Genomic DNA, 16977 nt, shown 5'->3' on the forward strand with positions numbered 1-16977 from the left:
TCTGAAAAGGCTCTGAGACTGTAATCCAAAGAATATTAACCTAAGACCTTACTGTCACACTGAATTCTGTGGGGCTGATTCTGTCACGAACACACACACACACACACACTCTTAAAATGGGGCATCTGATAAATCAGGTCAAATCGGAAGAATTTACACATGAAAGCAAAACTTTGCCTTCCAGTCAGTCATACATCGTGAAAAATATCAACTTGCCTCAGAGTCAGACGGTGTCAACAGGAATGTTTTTCCAATGCAAAGAGCAGCCGTTGGGGGGGGGGGGTGTATCTGGATTAGAATCATGGTTCAGAGCAAGGGTTAAACTCCCTTCCTCACGGCACTGTCCCAATCCAGACTGCTCCCCTTCCACTGAAATGGCACAACCGACACGAGATGAAGGTTTTACCATTCAGTTCTGCTGATTGTATAAATTTGTCCCCCACCACAACACTTTGCATGGCCCACCTATTGGAAGTACCAGAAGCAATTGGCCATGATGTCATTGCCAAGTTAGTTCTGGGTTGGGAGGCCACGCACAATGAGACAGACACCAGTAAGAGGCTCGGAGCAGACAGGAGGGCTGTTCTGAGCTTGCAAAAAGCACACACTGGAGCTCTGCCTGCTGAGCCAATACTCCTACTGTTGCTTGTCATGTTACATTGCTGATCTTAGTGCCCAGCAGTGGGGGTCCCACGGCTACCATCAGACACCACCTCAAGTACCACTGGTGGTACGAGCACCATTGGTTGAGAAACACTGGTATAAACCGGACTAGAGAATACATCCACCTTGGAATTTTCAGAAATACCTCTCCAGAGAGAACTTCCTGAAAATGGAGTTGACTTGCTCAAGATCAAGCCCATCAGACTGGTGGGAAGATGAGGAGGAAGGCAGAGAGGAGTACCGGTCATGAAAGTCATCTGAAAGGGCAGAAAGAAAAAAAATGAATTAAAAAGCATCTCAGCGTCTTGCTGAAATTTCTCTGCTGAGAACTTTTGACTTGAAATTTGGACTGAGGCTCACTTCCCACTCAACTTTTTTGCCTCTGCCAATTTCTCAGAGGTGCCCCTCCAGGCTGCTGGCAGCAACCGCTTGAATGTCCCACGTTCAATCGAATGTTTAGTCTCACACCTGGTCATACTTACAGAATGGCAGCAACAGAATTCTTCTGCAGCAAGATATATTGTGTGGATAGGGTGTTAATGGGGGGGGGAGAGCTGTAGGGAAGCCTCACATGGCTACTTGGGGGGCCTAGGTGTTTGCACCAGCGTCCTAGATGCTCCTTGATGCCACTACAGGATTTCACCGCTAGGCACGGCTAGGGGAATGGAGCTGGGGCTTGAAGCAACATTTTAAGACACAACCCTATAAGGAAACATCAAGGCAAAAGTGGGACAGTGGTTCCCCCCCCTCCCCAGGAACAGGTGTCAAGAAATAGGGGATCTCCCTGAAATAGGAATGCTTGGAACATGTGAGGCAAGTTCTGCCTCCGTTTGCTCCTCCTGTCCAGAATGGCTTCAAGGAGGAGGGGCCGCTTGCATGCAGCGGTGAGGCTCCCTGCAAAACTTAGTGCTTTGCACTCCCTCTAGCGATGCCACTGCTTGTGGGTCTGTTTTTGAGGCCGAGACAGGGCAATAAGATGGTGGGAAGTGAGACTGGTTGCTCTTGAAATGCATGAAAAATTACCCATATGATGCAATGTGCAGACCAACCTATCCTGGGAATCAACCCCATTTAGGGAGTTGTTCTTCTTTGTTTTAGCTTTTCTCCATATGAATGGGGTGTGTGTTTAAAAACAGCGCAGGCATTCAACTAATGAATTAAGTAGGTGGTGCCATCATCATAAGAACATAAGAACAGCCCCACTGGATCAAGCCACAGGCCCATCTAGTCCAGCTTCCTGTATCTCACAGCGGCCCACCCAATGCCCCAGGGAGCACACCAGATAACAAGAGACCTGCAAGGCCTCCTGGGAATTGTAGTTAAGAACATAAGAACAGCCCCACTGGGTCAGGCCATAGGCCCATCTAGTCCAGCTTCCTGTATCTCACAGCGGCCCACCAAATGCCAAAGGGAGCACACCAGATAACAAGAGACCTCATCCTGGTGCCCTCCCTTGCATCTGGCATTCTGACATAGCCCATTTCTAAAATCAGGAGGTTGCCCATACACATCATGGCTTGTAACCCATAATGGATTTTTCCTCCAAAAACTTGTCCAATCCCCTTTTAAAGGCGTCCAGGCCAGACGCCATCACCACATCCTGTGGCAAGGAGTTCCACAGAGCAACCACTCGCTGAGTAAATAAATATTTTCTTTTGTCTGTTCTAACTCTCCCAACACTCAATTTGAGTGGATAAACCCTGGTTCTGGTGATATGTGAGAGTGTAGAGAGCATCTCTCTATCCACTTTATCCTTCTCATGCATAATTTTGTATGTCTCAGTCATGTCCCCCCTCAGACGTCTCTTTTCTAGGCTGAAGAGGCCCAAACGCCGTAGCCTTTCCTCATAAGGACGTTTGGTGAGGGTATCATGTTGATACCCCCCCAATCCTTACCTTCCAAGTCTGCAGCATCATAGCCAAAACTGTCATTGTCGTCTTCAGTCAGGCTGGAATTAAAAGAAGAAAATAAGAATTTCTCCCTCTTTCTCCTCCTGCCTGGTGTATTTTACACTTCTTAGCATTCTGCAACAGGTAGCAGACAGCTGGTGGTGTAAGAGGCTGTCTGAGGTAGCAGGTGAAACAGAGAGACAGCACTGAGCAGGCTGCACCTTCAGAGACAGGCATGTGTGAATGAAGTCAGATGCTTGAGAGGCATCTGCAGCGGAATCTGGGAGGAGAGCAGCAATCGGTGGGACAGTTCCCAAGCAGCAAAAGGTTAGCACCCCGGAGACATGTCAAAGGAGATGGCACTATCTTGGGCAGTTCCAAATTTCCAGCTTTTGACTCTGAACCATTTCAGCCCATTGCACCTGGAAACGCTTTTTATAGTTGGCAGTGTGCTGGTTTTTGTTTTGTTCTTTTTAAATATCGGCACATGCATACAAAATGTCACAGGTTCACCAGTGGCAATGCGCCAGCCTAAGGGAAGTATTTCAGGTACCCAAAGAAGCAAAGAAAAAATGGAGTTGCCCTGGTCACCTTGTCAAATGCAATCAAAAGTCTCCTGACAATTTCAAACAGATTTCCCCCCTCGGGGGGTCTTCTGCGAACACGGCACCTAGAAACAGTATAATAATAATGACGACATGTGTCATAGCGGGAGAGGGGAGGGCGAGGAGGAATCAAATCCCCCACCGAAGAACACCTGCTTCCTCCTCATTTAGGGTCGAACTAAATGTTGCAGCCGTCTCCTGACACATTTTGCCAACCTGAGTTGAAAACTGAACGTGTAATCAGAGCAACTGGAGAAGAGGAGATGAGTAACCCATTCATCACTGGCTGGTATTCTGCTCAGAGTAGGTACCCCCCCTCTGCTTTTTCTCCCGCAGGGGAAAAAGCAAATCTTTTCTCCTACAGAAGAAAAGCAGGTGGGGGGCAGGACTTTGAAGGAAAACAAACAGGTAGACGATGTAGCACTTGCCTTCCCCACGGAGGAATCAAGTACCACATTTGGAGACCACACTGCAGAGGCTACAGAAACAGGAAGAGGCTTGGCCTCTGCTGACTCTGTAAGGACAGAGGCACATTGCAGCCCACATTGCAGTGGGAGACACACTACCTCCCTCCCCCGCAAACACAGCATGCCTAAGGATGGGCATTTTGCAGTTACACAACATCCAACATGTTCGCTGTCCACCATGAAGCTGGTGCTTGCCTGTGCAAAAGTCATGCCATTGTTACAACTGCCACAGCTGTGGTTCTGGAGTTTGAGCCTCAGTGGAGTTGCTAAGGGGGTGCAGGGGGTGCGCACCGTGTGAAGCGCCCAGGGGGTGATACCACCGCTCACCAAAATTTTTAAAATCTTGGTATTTTCAAATAATACCATCATGTTATGTATCAATCGAAGCGCAATTTCGTGCAGAATGTAATGAAACAAACCACATTGTAATATCTCTATTCTATCAAAAGTTATAGCCAAAAAATCAGTGGGGCAGGGTGGTGGTCCATCACCACGGCCACTGCCCAGGGCGTTGCCCCACCCACTGCATGGGAGAAGGTCCATCAAAGGGATGACATGCTGGCCTCCCGCATCAGGTGACACAATCCCTAGTGATGCCCCTGTCAAGTCTGATCATGCATACCAATGTCTCGATTCCATTATACCGGAAAGGAGGGTTGCCCCAAGGTCTTGGCCTTTGAAAAGCATCTCGTTTTGGCCCAGCGACACCCACCTGCTGTGAGGAGCGTCTTCCTTGCAGCGCCGGACTATTGAATCGTTCCCTGGAGGCTCTGGGGTCGTGGACATAATGCTGGCGTTGCGATTTCGTAGCGTTTGCTGCGTTTCAAGAGGCGAGACCAAAAAGGGGGGAAACAAATGTGATTAAGAATGCAGAGCTCAGTTCAGTTCGGAGATACCACACCGTCAATAGATATTCAATTTATTTGAAGGCTGCCAAAGCAGATCAGAAGCCTGGATTCCTAACGCATCCCAAATGAGGGTGTGTATTGACCACCCTCGTGTTGCCTCAAAACCCTCAAGAAATGTTGCCGCAAGCAGATGATTGGCCTGTTAATAAAGGCCAATAAACCCCAAATAAAGAGGAGGGGTTTCATTTGAGCTGAGACTATGGTAAGAGTTTGAGTTCCTTCATATCCCACTGAGGAGCCTGGAGCTTGTACATAAAAGCAAATTTCCCTTGGTGGGTAATTTACAGCTCACAAGAAAATAGCAACATATAACCACATCTGGTCCAGCTTCCTGTATCTCTCAGTGGCCTACCAGATACCTCCAGAAGCACGCTGTTGCCACTCCCTTGCACCTGACATTCTGAGACAGCCTATTCCTAAAACCAGGAGGTGGCATATACCTGTCATGGCTTGTAACCTGGAATGGACTTTTCCTCCAACAATCTGCCCAGTCTCCTTTAAAAGGGATCTAGGCCAAATGCCGTCACCACACTCCCAGCAACTGCTGGGTAGAAGCCGGAACTGCCTTTAAATTGGAGGCCTCCCAAGGGCAGTGCAGTGCTCACCTTCAGCAGCTCAGCGTTCTGAGAGTTCAGGGGTGATGTAAATTGAGTGTTGGGAGAGTTAGGACAGACAAAAGAAAATATTTCTTTACTCAGCGTGTGGTCGGTCTGTGGAACTCCTTGCCACAGGATGTGGTGATGGCGTCTAGCCTGGACGCCTTTAAAAGGGGATTGGACAAGTTTCTGGAGGAAAAATCCATTCCGGGTTACAAGCCATGATGTGTATGCGCAACCTCCTGATTTTAGAAATGGGCTATGTCAGAATGCCAGATGCAAGGGAGGGCACCAGGATGAGGTCTCTTGTTATCTGGTGTTCTCCCTGGGGCATTGGGTGGGCCGCTGTGAGATACAGGAAGCTGGACTAGTTGGGCCTATGGCCTGATCCAGTGGGGCTGTTCTTATGTTCTTAACTACAATTCCCAGGAAGCCTTGCAGGTCTCTTGTTATCTGGTGTGTTCCCTGGGGCATTTGGTGGGCCGCTGTGAGATACAGGAAGCTGGACTAGATGGGCCTATGGCCTGATCCAGTGGGGCTGTTCTTATGTTCTTAACTACAATTCCCAGGAGGCCTTGCAGGTCTCTTGTTATCTGGTGTGTTCCCTGGGGCATTTGGTGGGCCGCTGTGAGATACAGGAAGCTGGACTAGATGGGCCTATGGCCTGATCCAATGGGGCTGTTCTTATGTTCTTAAACTACAATTCCCAGGAAGCCTTGCAGGTCTCTTGTTATCTGGTGTGTTCCCTGGGGCATTTGGTGGGCCGCTGTGAGATACAGGAAGCTGGACTAGATGGGCCTATGGCCTGATCCAGTGGGGCTGTTCTTATGTTCTTAAACTACAATTCCCAGGAGGCCTTGCAGGTCTCTTGTTATCTGGTGTGCTCCCTGGGGCATTTGGTGGGCTGCTGTGAGATACAGGAAGCTGGACTAGATGGGCCTATGGCCTGACCCAGTGGGGCTGTTCTTAGGTTCTTATGATGTAACCACATTGCCCCCAACCTTTCAGGTTATCACACTGAATTAAATGTGAAAAGCTCACCTCCGGACTGCCTCTATCCGGTGATTTTCAGCTTACTCCTGAACCAACTGCTTTGTGTTCTCACCAACTGGTGAGAGAGAGGCAGCTAAGTCCAGAGTGGGTCAGCGATCACTGAACAGGGGCTCTAGTGGTGTAGTGTGACCCTTCTGAGGGTGTCACCTGGTGCGGCCTACACAACTGGCTGCATCCCCGTTGTGACAACACTGATTGAAATCATGCTCCAAGGCGGTTTAGCACCATTCCAAGGTGGGCTTCTGGGAATACAATGGCCACTGTAAGGACGAGGACTATTGCCATTGGTGGTAGCCGTACCCTTCACCCCATCTTGGCTTCCCCATCTGTGAAAAAGGCCAAAGTGATCCCCTTCCCACTTTGCTCCCTGTGAATGGAGCGTCAAAATGAAGGGGGGCATTTCACTCTATTGATAATGACTCCCCCCTCCAAAAAACCCCCACTTAATACGCCCTGTCAATGACATCTCCCTGAGTGAAGTTCCCACCACCAGCTGTGTAGCTAGAGGGAAAGCACTAGGTTTTGGAGGGAGCCTCACTCAGCATGAAAGGGACTCCTCTCCCTTCTCTTTGGAGCCATTCCAGGTCGAGGGAGTAAAACGGAGGTGTACGTAAAAACAGCCCCGCTGGATCAGGCCATAGGCCCATCTAGTCCAGCTTCCTGTATCTCACAGCGGCCCACCAAATGCCCCAGGGAGCACACCAGATAACAAGAGACCTGCAAGGCTTCCTGGGAATTGTAGTTTAAGAACATAAGAACAGCCCCACTGGATCAGGTCATAGGCCCATCTAGTCCAGCTTCCTGTATCTCACAGCGGCCCACCAAATGCCCCAGGGAGCACACCAGATAACAAGAGACCTGCAAGGCTTCCTGGGAATTGTAGTTTAAGAACATAAGAACAGCCCCACTGGATCAGGTCATAGGCCCATCTAGTCCAGCTTCCTGTATCTCACAGCGGCCCACCAAATGCCCCAGGGAGAACGCCAGATAACAAGAGACCTGCAAGGCTTCCTGGGAATTGTAGTTTAAGAACATAAGAACAGCCCCACTGGATCAGGCCATAGGCCCATCTAGTCCAGCTTCCTGTATCTCACAGCGGCCCACCAAATGCCCCAGGGAGCACACCAGATAACAAGAGACCTGCAAGGCCTCCTGGGAATTGTAGTTAAGAACATAAGAACAGCCCCACTGGATCAGGCCATAGGCCCATCTAGTCCAGCTTCCTGTATCTCACAGCGGCCCACCAAATGCCCCAGGGAGCACACCAGATAACAAGAGACCTGCAAGGCCTCCTGGGAATTGTAGTTTAAGAACATAAGAACAGCCCCACTGGATCAGGCCAGAGGCCCATCTAGTCCAGCTTCCTGTATCTCACAGTGGCCCACCAAATGCCCCAGGGAGCACACAAGACACAAGAGACCTGTCTTCTGTTGCCGCTCCGCATCAGACATTCTGACATAGCCCATGGACACAGTTGCCCATGACTTACAGCCCAATCCTATGCATGTTTCCTCAGAAGTCAGTTCCATTTGAGTCAACAGGGCTTACTCCCAGGAAAAGTGTGGATAGGATTGGGCTGATAGCGGGCAGTGGGCAATGGTGTATTTTTTCATTTTGTTCCCCCTGCCTGGAATGACTCTGAAGGGAGGGAGAGGGGCCCCCTGCATGCTGTGGTGAGGCTCCCTGAAAAACACAGTGCTTTGCACCCCCTCTAGCTACGCCACTCCCCAAAACACACCACACTTGTCTTCCCTAGATTATTGGCTGCACCAATTCAGAACAGGTTCTGTATTGCCATGAAGCCCAGGCATCATAATTCATGACTGTATCGAAGGCTCCCTCCCTGGCGATAGCAGAGAGCAAGCTGGGGGAAAAAAAAATCCTGGGGCAGTATTTCTTCAAATCCCCCGGCAAGGTGTTTTCGTTCTTCATCAAGCCTTTTATTAACACTCCACCAGATCGTTTCCTCTATAACTAACTGCGCCTGCTGTGTCGGTGATCACATTGTGTGTAATGGAATATCTAGAAGGGGAGATTGTGGGAACACATCCAAGCAGGGGAGAAATGGATCAGCCGAAGCCCCCAGCTGTTACCCGCACCCTTTGCCTGACCCATGGGATGCTTGCAGATACTGAGGGCACCAGAACCTGAAAAGAACCTTAAATGCTATAATAAAATAAATCAATTGCAATGCAGCAGTGTAAGAAACCCACACACCCCGCCCCCCCCCCATTTATTTTCCACCGCTTGGTGTTAAACTGAAAGGTGAGACAGTGAGAATTTGCTGCAGTCTCTTTAAATAAACATACCGCAGCAATAAGATTTTCTTTCTAAGACAAAAGGTTAATGAAAACGCCTTTCCATTTCTGAGTGGGTCGGGGTTAGCCACACTGCAGATGGTGGTGCCCCCTCCCGTAATCGTATTAGACAGGGCGGGTCGTATTAGACAGGGCGGGTATTAGACGGGGCGGGTCGTGCAAGGGGCACCCTGCAATCTCCTTACAATTTTGCCAACTTCGCAGTTGCCCATTCCGCTGCCGATGGAAACGGGATTAGAGGAATTGTTGTCCACGTAGCCGCTGCTGGCCTCTCCCCTGTCGCTGTCGTATCCGCGGACTGCTGGGCTCGTAAAAGGACAGAAATGGATCAAGTCAGAGAGGAGGTGAGACCACAGAGATACGGGCATTATGGTTTGCTTCAATGGAAATCCTGCTGTGGAAACAGGTCCTTCCCTCCCCCCCGACACTTGGGAGTATCGCTCTATTTTGGTTTATGATGGAGGCTTTGCCCGCTGTGCTGTTGACTTTTCTACCTGATGACCCAAGATGACCTCTTTTGCTTGCTGCTCTTTTCGTAAAAACATCAGGATTTGGGGATGAGTCAAAGCAGAAAGGTACAGCAGAAGCCCCTTTGGAGTCCACCCCCCTGGGAATCTGTAATTCAAATCCTTGCTTGAAAGTGGATCCCACCCCCCAGCCAACCCTCAACATGAATCCAGCACCTGGGTTTTTTTGGTAACATAGACAAATCTTAGCTTAATCAGTTCTGGATTCAAATACTGGATATGCAGGTAGACACCCACCTGCCCAAAATGCTACCTGTTTGTATCATAATTAGGGCTGGGTCAAGTTCTCTGACATCCTCTCTGTAGGGATGAGCTACTTTTTCATGAGAATATTCAACGTGAGTTCTGGAGCTTTGGGGGAGGTTAAGGGGATTATGAAACTGGAATACATTTTTTAAAAAACAAGCTCCATCTGGTAGCCACTGGTGCAAGTGCTGTTACCACTAGTAAATCTGTCCCCTGCCCCCACTTTGTCTCTCCATTGCACCCCCCTCTGGGAAATTACTCAACTTCCCCTCCCTCCATGTTGCCACTTGCAATTTGGGCAGGCAACGTTTCAGTTCAACCACAACAGCAATGCACCTAAGCAGCTAGCAGGCTGACTTATATCTCTTTTATGACTACTGTTTAGGCACCATGTCTGATCATCACAGAGGGGACTTGTAGATTTAAAAAATGGCAACCTCTTGGAAGCACATCAATGGGAGAGGTGCCATTCTGGTGGAAAGTCAACATGTATGTAACCTTCAGTCTCGAAAGACTATGGTATCGCGCTCTGAAAGGTGGTTCTGGCACAGCGTCTAGTGTGGCTGAAAAGGCCAATCCGGGAGTGACAATCCCTTCCACACTGGGAGCAAGTGCAGTCTGTCCCTGGTCTGTCTCCCTGGCTATGGGCCTTCCTTCTTTGACTCAGCCTCAGACTGTTGGCAAAGTGTCTCTTCAAACTGGGAAAGGCCATGCTGCACAGCCTGCCTCCAAGCGGGCCGCTCAGAGGCCAGGGTTTCCCACTTGTTGAGGTCCATCCCTAAGGCCTTCAGATCCCTCTTGCAGATGTCCTTGTATCGCAAGGAAAGTCAACAATGGCTGTAAAAACAGGTAAGCCAGAAGGATGATTTGGGAGGGGGGGTGTCTTTTGTTTCAACTTTACTCTCCAAATTTCAAGTAAAACATTCTCAATGCTCAGCCTCTAGTTTGGATTGCCCCCCTAGTCCTCTCTACACATGGACTGCCCCCAACAGCCCCATTTCCTCTGATGGGGACATTTTAGATGCATCAAGAGGGAATTCACTGTCAGGCAGTAGGTCTTGCCCATATCAAGGGACGTCAAGCAGGAATAAAATGGCCCCAATTCTCTAACAGGTTTTGTGTTTGCCTTGTTAGAAACATTAGAACAAGTGAAATAGCTTGAGGGTTAAGAGAGAAAACTGACACAAAACAGGCAAGAGGGACGTGGGGTTGTTCTCTGACCTTGAAAATCCAATGCCTTGCTCAGGTTGACCGGGGATTTCATTCTTGGTGGCTGAAAGAGGACAGAAATCAAGCTGAGCTCGGGACATATTGAGCCTTCCCCATAAAAGAGACCCCCTCCATATTTTCTCATCACCAAGTGGTGACCCAGTTTACCTTCTTGGGGGTAAAACAGGAAGATGTTTAACTTTCCCTTCATTTTTTTAAATAGTAGAGATTGCAGTCACATAATGTAAGAGAACAGGATCTGGAAATTCCAGAGAATGGAGGAGGACTACAGGGTAGAGTTTACAAGATTAGGAATGCAGGGCAGAGAGGGGGTCATTTTTCTCCCTCTCTCCAAGTGTTAGAATTCAGGAGTTGCCCCATGAAGTTGACTGGCCAAAGGCAGTGCTTTCCGTTTCACATAACATGAAAATGAACGCATGGAACTGATTGCAGGGGGGTGCAGTCAATACAACCAGTTCACTAAAGGCTCTGAAAAATTCATGGAGAAGAAGTCTCTTAACAGCTTTAAGTCACAATTACTCTGAAGTGATAGTGGCCAGAGGTGTCACTAGGGTCTCTGTCACCTGGTGTGAGAGCTCACTGCATCATCTCCATGATGGACCTCCTCCCCTACCAGACCATACAGAACAAATCACAATACCATACGCACAACCTAAATGCTGTGGCTTCCCTAGGGTTGGTGCCACCCCCATTAACTTTATTTTAATACTACAGGTCACCCAATGAATTACCACCAACCAAAACTCACTGGCCAACTCGATGACACTCACACAACTGCATCAGAGTTCTAATATGAGCTTTGACCCATGGGCATGAGAGCTGACTCACAATAACACCTTATTGGTTCCCTTTTGTGTCATAATAACTCCCCATTGCCTCTCAGAACAATCAGTCTCATTGGTCAATTGTGAGTGAAGGAGATCTACTTTTTGTTACATAAGGCAGTTGTGTTTTCCTTTTCTGGTTATTTGGCTGTAACATTTGATAGAATATAGATATTTCAGTGTGGTTTGTTTCATTGCATTTTGCATTAAATTACCTATCAAATAGTATATAGCATGATGGTATTATTTGTAAATACCAAGGTTTTCACAATTTTAGTCACTAGTGGTATCACTTGGTGTGGTCCACATTGCCCTGTAACCCCTAGAGATGCCACTGATATGTCCTGGGATATGCTAGGATGCCACGTCCTAGGATGTCATCTGAGGATCCAGCCACACTGCTTAAGCTAATGCAGCTCAAGACCTGGCTAGTACCTGGATAGGTAGCAATCTGGGAATTACAAGCCTATTGCCTTAAGTTTCATGATAGGTGAGGTATAAATATTATAAATATAAATACTGTCCAGAGACAGTATTATCTCTGAGCACTACAGAAAACCACTAAACAAAGGTAGGCAGCAGCTTACACAGAGCTACAGTTTTAAGGCAGATACAGTCAGTCCCTGAACTGCTGAATGGTCTCGTCACAGAGTCAGGGGGTTTAATGTGCAAGAAGGTGGGTGAAAATCCTGGTTGCCAAACACATTTTGACTTTACGGTGTTCTTGGTGGATTAGATGCAACCTCAACAACAAACTGTTCTTGCTCCTCAGGAGTTCAATCAAAGAGTTCAGGCCGACATTCAGCACTGATGTTTCAAGTGGTGGATGTGGAAAGATACGAGACCTGACATCTCAGTGCAGATCAAACCAGACAGATGTTCTAGGGGCCTGCATTCATTGTATGCCATCAGATCTGAATGTATCCAGATTATATAGAACAGAAGCTCTGTTGTATGATGCTTTGCACCAGCAATTTTCAACCAGTGTGCCGAGGCACACTAGTGTGCCAATGGTCTGTAGGTGTGCTGTGGGTGTTTAGGTATTATATATTAGTAGGGCCACTGGGGGATGCGAGCCCCCAGTCAGCAGTGCAGTGTCCTTGTCAATTGTTCAAAAACTGATGGTGTGCCTTGACAATTTTAGCGCCTTTTCAGTGTACCATGAGATGAAAAAAGGTTGACAATCACTGTTTTATGCAGACCTTCTGTAAAACACTACACTAGGAACCAGCAGTTAAACCCTAAACATGTGTGCTTAGGAAGAAGTCCTGTTGAATTCAATGGGACGTACTCCCAGGTAAGTGTGCACAGCACTGTAGCCTCAGAGACCTCCAAGTAGCCCCATGTTGGGGCCCTGGTGGACTACAGTTGACCTGGAATGATCCTTAAATCTGCCTCTGGAAGACAGGTCATTGTGGATGTTGGTAGCAGCTCTGGCTCAAAGAACAGCTGTTTTGCAGTTGGCAGTAATGAAAGCCAAGGTTCCGGAGGATAACGAAATAACCGGGGGGGGAGCCCATTCTTCCATTGCAGTTAAATCTTAGTTAGCGCAACTTCTGTCGCATTCACCAGTGCAGCAGAAGATTCTGTTACCCAGCCAAGTCAGGCAGAATGAAAGAATGCACGCCAGCTTCCCCTTAAAGTTGAGCAAGGAAGACAAGGCTTAATTTAACTCTGAATTAGGTAGCTAATTTTGCTCAGAATTTTGGCTGCTTCCATCCCATTACTCTCTTCCCAGCCAATGGGAACTTTTCCATCAGCCCTCTATGCAGGGCTCAGGGTATTTCTCCAATGTTTGGACTTTTTGTTGTTGTTCAGGCAACTATCCCAAACAGCCAAACCTTTCTATTCAATGCAATTCCCAAGAGCCCCTGGTCTCACTCCATGCTTAGCTTAGCAAGAAGCACTGATTTCCAGACATCTTGAAACTGATCTCAACAAGGCTTCCTGTTCAGCAAGATCACAGTCAGCTGGGACCCCTCTTAGGATATTGGGAAGGACCGTTGTGATGGAGGGGTGTCTACAGTTCAAGAACCACCCACTCCCCATAGAAATCTGGCCTTCTGATGGAGCATACCTGGACATATTTGGTGTCCTTCAGGTTATTTCTTCTCTTGAATGGAGGCTGACAGGAGAGGAAAAATTTGCTGTCTTCTGGGGACTCCTCAGAAGTTGACGAGTCATCGGCCTCCTGGCCGTTTATTTTGGGAACGGACGTTTCTAAAGTCTGAGAAATTATAGTGAGGGGCAGATTCCTTGGTAAGCTCTGAAAGCAAAAGGAAGGGAGGATTTAGCAAGCAGTCAACCCCTTGTGGTCTCCCAATGGCACACCTCCAAGACATTGTCTAGCACAGGGGTGTCAAACCCATTTCATACAGTGGGCCGAATAGCATTCATGGTGTCTGATGAGGGCCAGAAGTGATGTCACTAAGCAGGAAGTGATGTCATTAGGTAGATGAAATGAGCGCTTGGATCTCACAAAGAAACTCATTAGCTGCAAGTGACTGAAGAGAAAATGTGCAAGCCTTGATCATATTTTCAAGATATGCGGGAGCCCAGTTATCATGTGGGCTGCTCTTTCAGCAGCACGGAAGTGTCAGCTCAGCAGCTGAGAGGTGGTCTGCAAAGCGATTCCTCGGCAGAAACGGTACTGCTAAAACAGACGCTTTGGGAGAGTCCAATTATCACGTGGACCGGATAAAAAGCTTCCCAAAGCTGCATCCAGCCTGCAAGCCGTATGTTTGACACCCTTGGTCTAGCAGGTCCATGAACAGGTCCATCCTGGGACAGAGTTGGGGCCATTCTGACCTTCCACCACTTCTGTTACCAAAGAGAACAGGCTAATAACCAAAACTCCACCCTCCTCCAAATCATGACACGGTTAAACACAGCAGGCCATTTCACACATTAGGTGGCTGAAGATGTAGGTTTGGCACCCTGTGGACTTGCAGCCATTTCTAGCTCTTGATCAGTGTACTTGTATGAGACACAACGCTTGCAAACACAATTCCTGCATTCATACCTGAAACTCTAGGGGTACAGGTCACAGATCTTGGTTGCCCACTTCAATAAAAGCAATGTGTGAGTTGCCCTAAGTCAAAGGAACGCAATCCTAGCCATCTTTGGTGCTACCTGGTCAAAGCAGTTGTCCTTAGAGAGACGGCGGAGTTTGCACTCTAGGTTAACGATGCAGGCCTCTTTCCGGACCACTTCAATCCGGAGCTCGTCGTTCTTTTCCTCCAGCTCCCGGATCTGCTTCCGGTATTTGTCCTTCTCAATCAAGCACTGAGAGTACTGTGTCTGGGCCTCATCACGAGAACGGAACGCCTGCAAGAGGAAAGCGAGTCAAACCCTCCTCTGCACTGCCTAAATCCCAGTTTGTCCCAGGTGATATACTCCTTGGGGTAGGGACTCTCCCCTCTGTGTCAATTTGTGTGCAGCTATTACCTGGGCTGCATGCCTGGGATACCCATCTAATTTAATTCCCAATTATCTGCAGTCTTAGTTACAGAGAGATGTTCCGTGGTGGAGTGTTGAATTTGACAGACCTGGGTTCAAATTCCCACCCAGCCAGGAAGCTTACTAGGTGGCCTCAGGCCAGCCCTCATTTTGCTGCTTAACCCTCACAGGATTGTTGTGAAGGCAAAATGGGGAGGAGAAGAGCCATCTACTTGTCCTCAGCCCCTTTGAAGGAAGGGCAGGTTTTACAAAAATGCAACTGAATAAATGCAAAGCTGTAGATTTGGCATAGATTCTCTTAATTGTGCCGAGAGAAAGCGCATAGACCAGAGGATGCTGGGACTGTAGCAATTCACTGACTTGGTGCCTGGGGGTGTTGTGGTTTCCCATGTACTTGACAACACCCTCCCTCTGTTTTTGCAACCCCCGGGAAATGCTAGGAACAAGACATGCCTAATAGGCTGTGGGATGTGATTCATAGCACCCTCACTCTGTGGTCCTCTGGGTTCCCATTCTTGCCTTCATTCTAATTTGGCTTCAGGGCAATGACATCAGAGTGAGGGCAGAAAAAAGGAAGCAGTATTTCCTGTAAGGAGAGGAAGGACATTTGGAGGGAAAAAATGGCTCACTGCAGCAGGGGAGAGTGATAGAACTAGAGGCAGATTTTAGGGAAACTTTTCTCCCCCCTAGATCTGGGCCCAGAATAACTCCTGGCTCAAGGTTAACCCTTGTTCTTCTTTCTTTCCTCTGCTTCTCCCTGCTCTTGTGGTTTCAATTACCTGGTCTCTCTCCTTCTCCACTTCTTCCAGTTGGATCATCACAGTGTTCATCCGATGCCTGTACATTTCACAGTCTTTCCCCAGAGTCGAGCATTTTAACTCCAGCTCCTGTTTCTCCTCGAGGTACTGCAAATGAGCCAATCAATATGCACAGTGCATCTAAGAGATCAATAAAGTCTCACTTGCTCCAAAGGAGTGAAACCCTGCTGAGCTATTGCCGGGCGCCAAAACTTCAGCCTGGCTGCTTGCACAATGACACGAGTGTCTGAGGGCTGAGTTATGCTCCAGAGACGGTGCCGCGAGCCCATTCACGAGTCCTTGTTATGTGTTGTCTTAACATTAGGGAAGTTGGTCAAGCTTCAAGCTTCCAAGAAGCACTGGAGACCTAGCTTCCAGGCCTTTATGTTTGCAACCTACCCTTGCAAAAGTGGTGGGGGGAACACTGATGGTCAATGCAAACACGAAAGGCCTTGTAGACCTTATCCCAGCTAAGACCATGTTCAAGAGCCCATTTCATGCCAAGGGCATTGCACCTGTAGTTTCCTCTGTCTCCTGGCCCACTGTATTGGATGAGGAACCATAGGAAACTAAAACTCCCATGAGCCCCCAAATTAAATTACGCTCTTGAACATACTCAGGAGTGTCCAGATATTAACAGCAAGACCTAAGAGGCCCTTTCTGTGGCAAGCAAGCCCTGCCCCCCACCAATCCCCTCTCTTTCCCAATGTAAATTTCCCACCACACCTTATCTCGGAGGTCCTCCACGTGGCGAATTTCTTCCTGGAGATTAAAGATCTTGTTGACCAACTCCTGGCGATCCTCTAACGCCTCCTTCCGGTCATGTTCTAGGATATCCAAAATGGCTTTGTCTGAATCTGGCAACCCGGGTTTCCCAGCCTGTAATTTGGTGATATCATAAAGGCAGAGAGATGGAGGGCAGTTGTGGGAACAGCAAACAGATATACAGAAAAAAGAGCAGATATGGAGGGCAGGGACACAGTGAGAGCGGGGAACGAATAATATTTGCTTAGGTTCTAGATAACTCACACAGAACCTCAAGTCAAAGTGTTATAGCTACTTTCTGGTGCACATCTTTGCAAGATATATTGCAAGAGCAATTACAACCTGCATTTGAGAGCTATCTAAACGTACACATCTATGATCACACCCTGGTTCTTTGTTGCAGGTTTAGGGGGTTCATCCAAACCAGGAGGACAAACATTTATCCAACAACAAGGTAGTGTCCATTTTTTTAGTGCCTATCCCAGGTAAATCATAGAAACCTGCCTTATACTGAGGCAGCCCACTGGTCTATTTAGTCCTGTATTATCAACACTGACTGGAAGTAGCTCTCAGGGATTTCAGACAGGAATTTTTCTCTGCCATGCTGAGAGATGCCTGGGGCTGGCTACA

At 48.1% G+C, this 16977-nt stretch overlaps 1 protein-coding gene across 1 annotated transcript in view; it reads right to left on the bottom strand.

Moving 5' to 3' along the window:
* CARD11 (caspase recruitment domain family member 11) overlaps nt 1-16977 on the bottom strand; it is a 54137-nt gene that overhangs the window by 16740 nt on the left and 20420 nt on the right. The window contains exons 6-14 of the mRNA XM_066640536.1: nt 16309-16461; nt 15565-15690; nt 14459-14653; nt 13404-13592; nt 10494-10545; nt 8685-8800; nt 4337-4440; nt 2559-2611; nt 809-920 (exon numbers count right to left, since the gene is read on the bottom strand). Coding sequence (XP_066496633.1) covers nt 809-920; nt 2559-2611; nt 4337-4440; nt 8685-8800; nt 10494-10545; nt 13404-13592; nt 14459-14653; nt 15565-15690; nt 16309-16461 — 1100 coding nt within the window. The remainder of the gene's footprint in view (nt 1-808; nt 921-2558; nt 2612-4336; nt 4441-8684; nt 8801-10493; nt 10546-13403; nt 13593-14458; nt 14654-15564; nt 15691-16308; nt 16462-16977) is intronic.

Source organism: Tiliqua scincoides, chromosome 13 (assembly GCF_035046505.1).
Source record: "Tiliqua scincoides isolate rTilSci1 chromosome 13, rTilSci1.hap2, whole genome shotgun sequence".
Taxonomy (NCBI): domain Eukaryota; kingdom Metazoa; phylum Chordata; class Lepidosauria; order Squamata; family Scincidae; genus Tiliqua; species Tiliqua scincoides.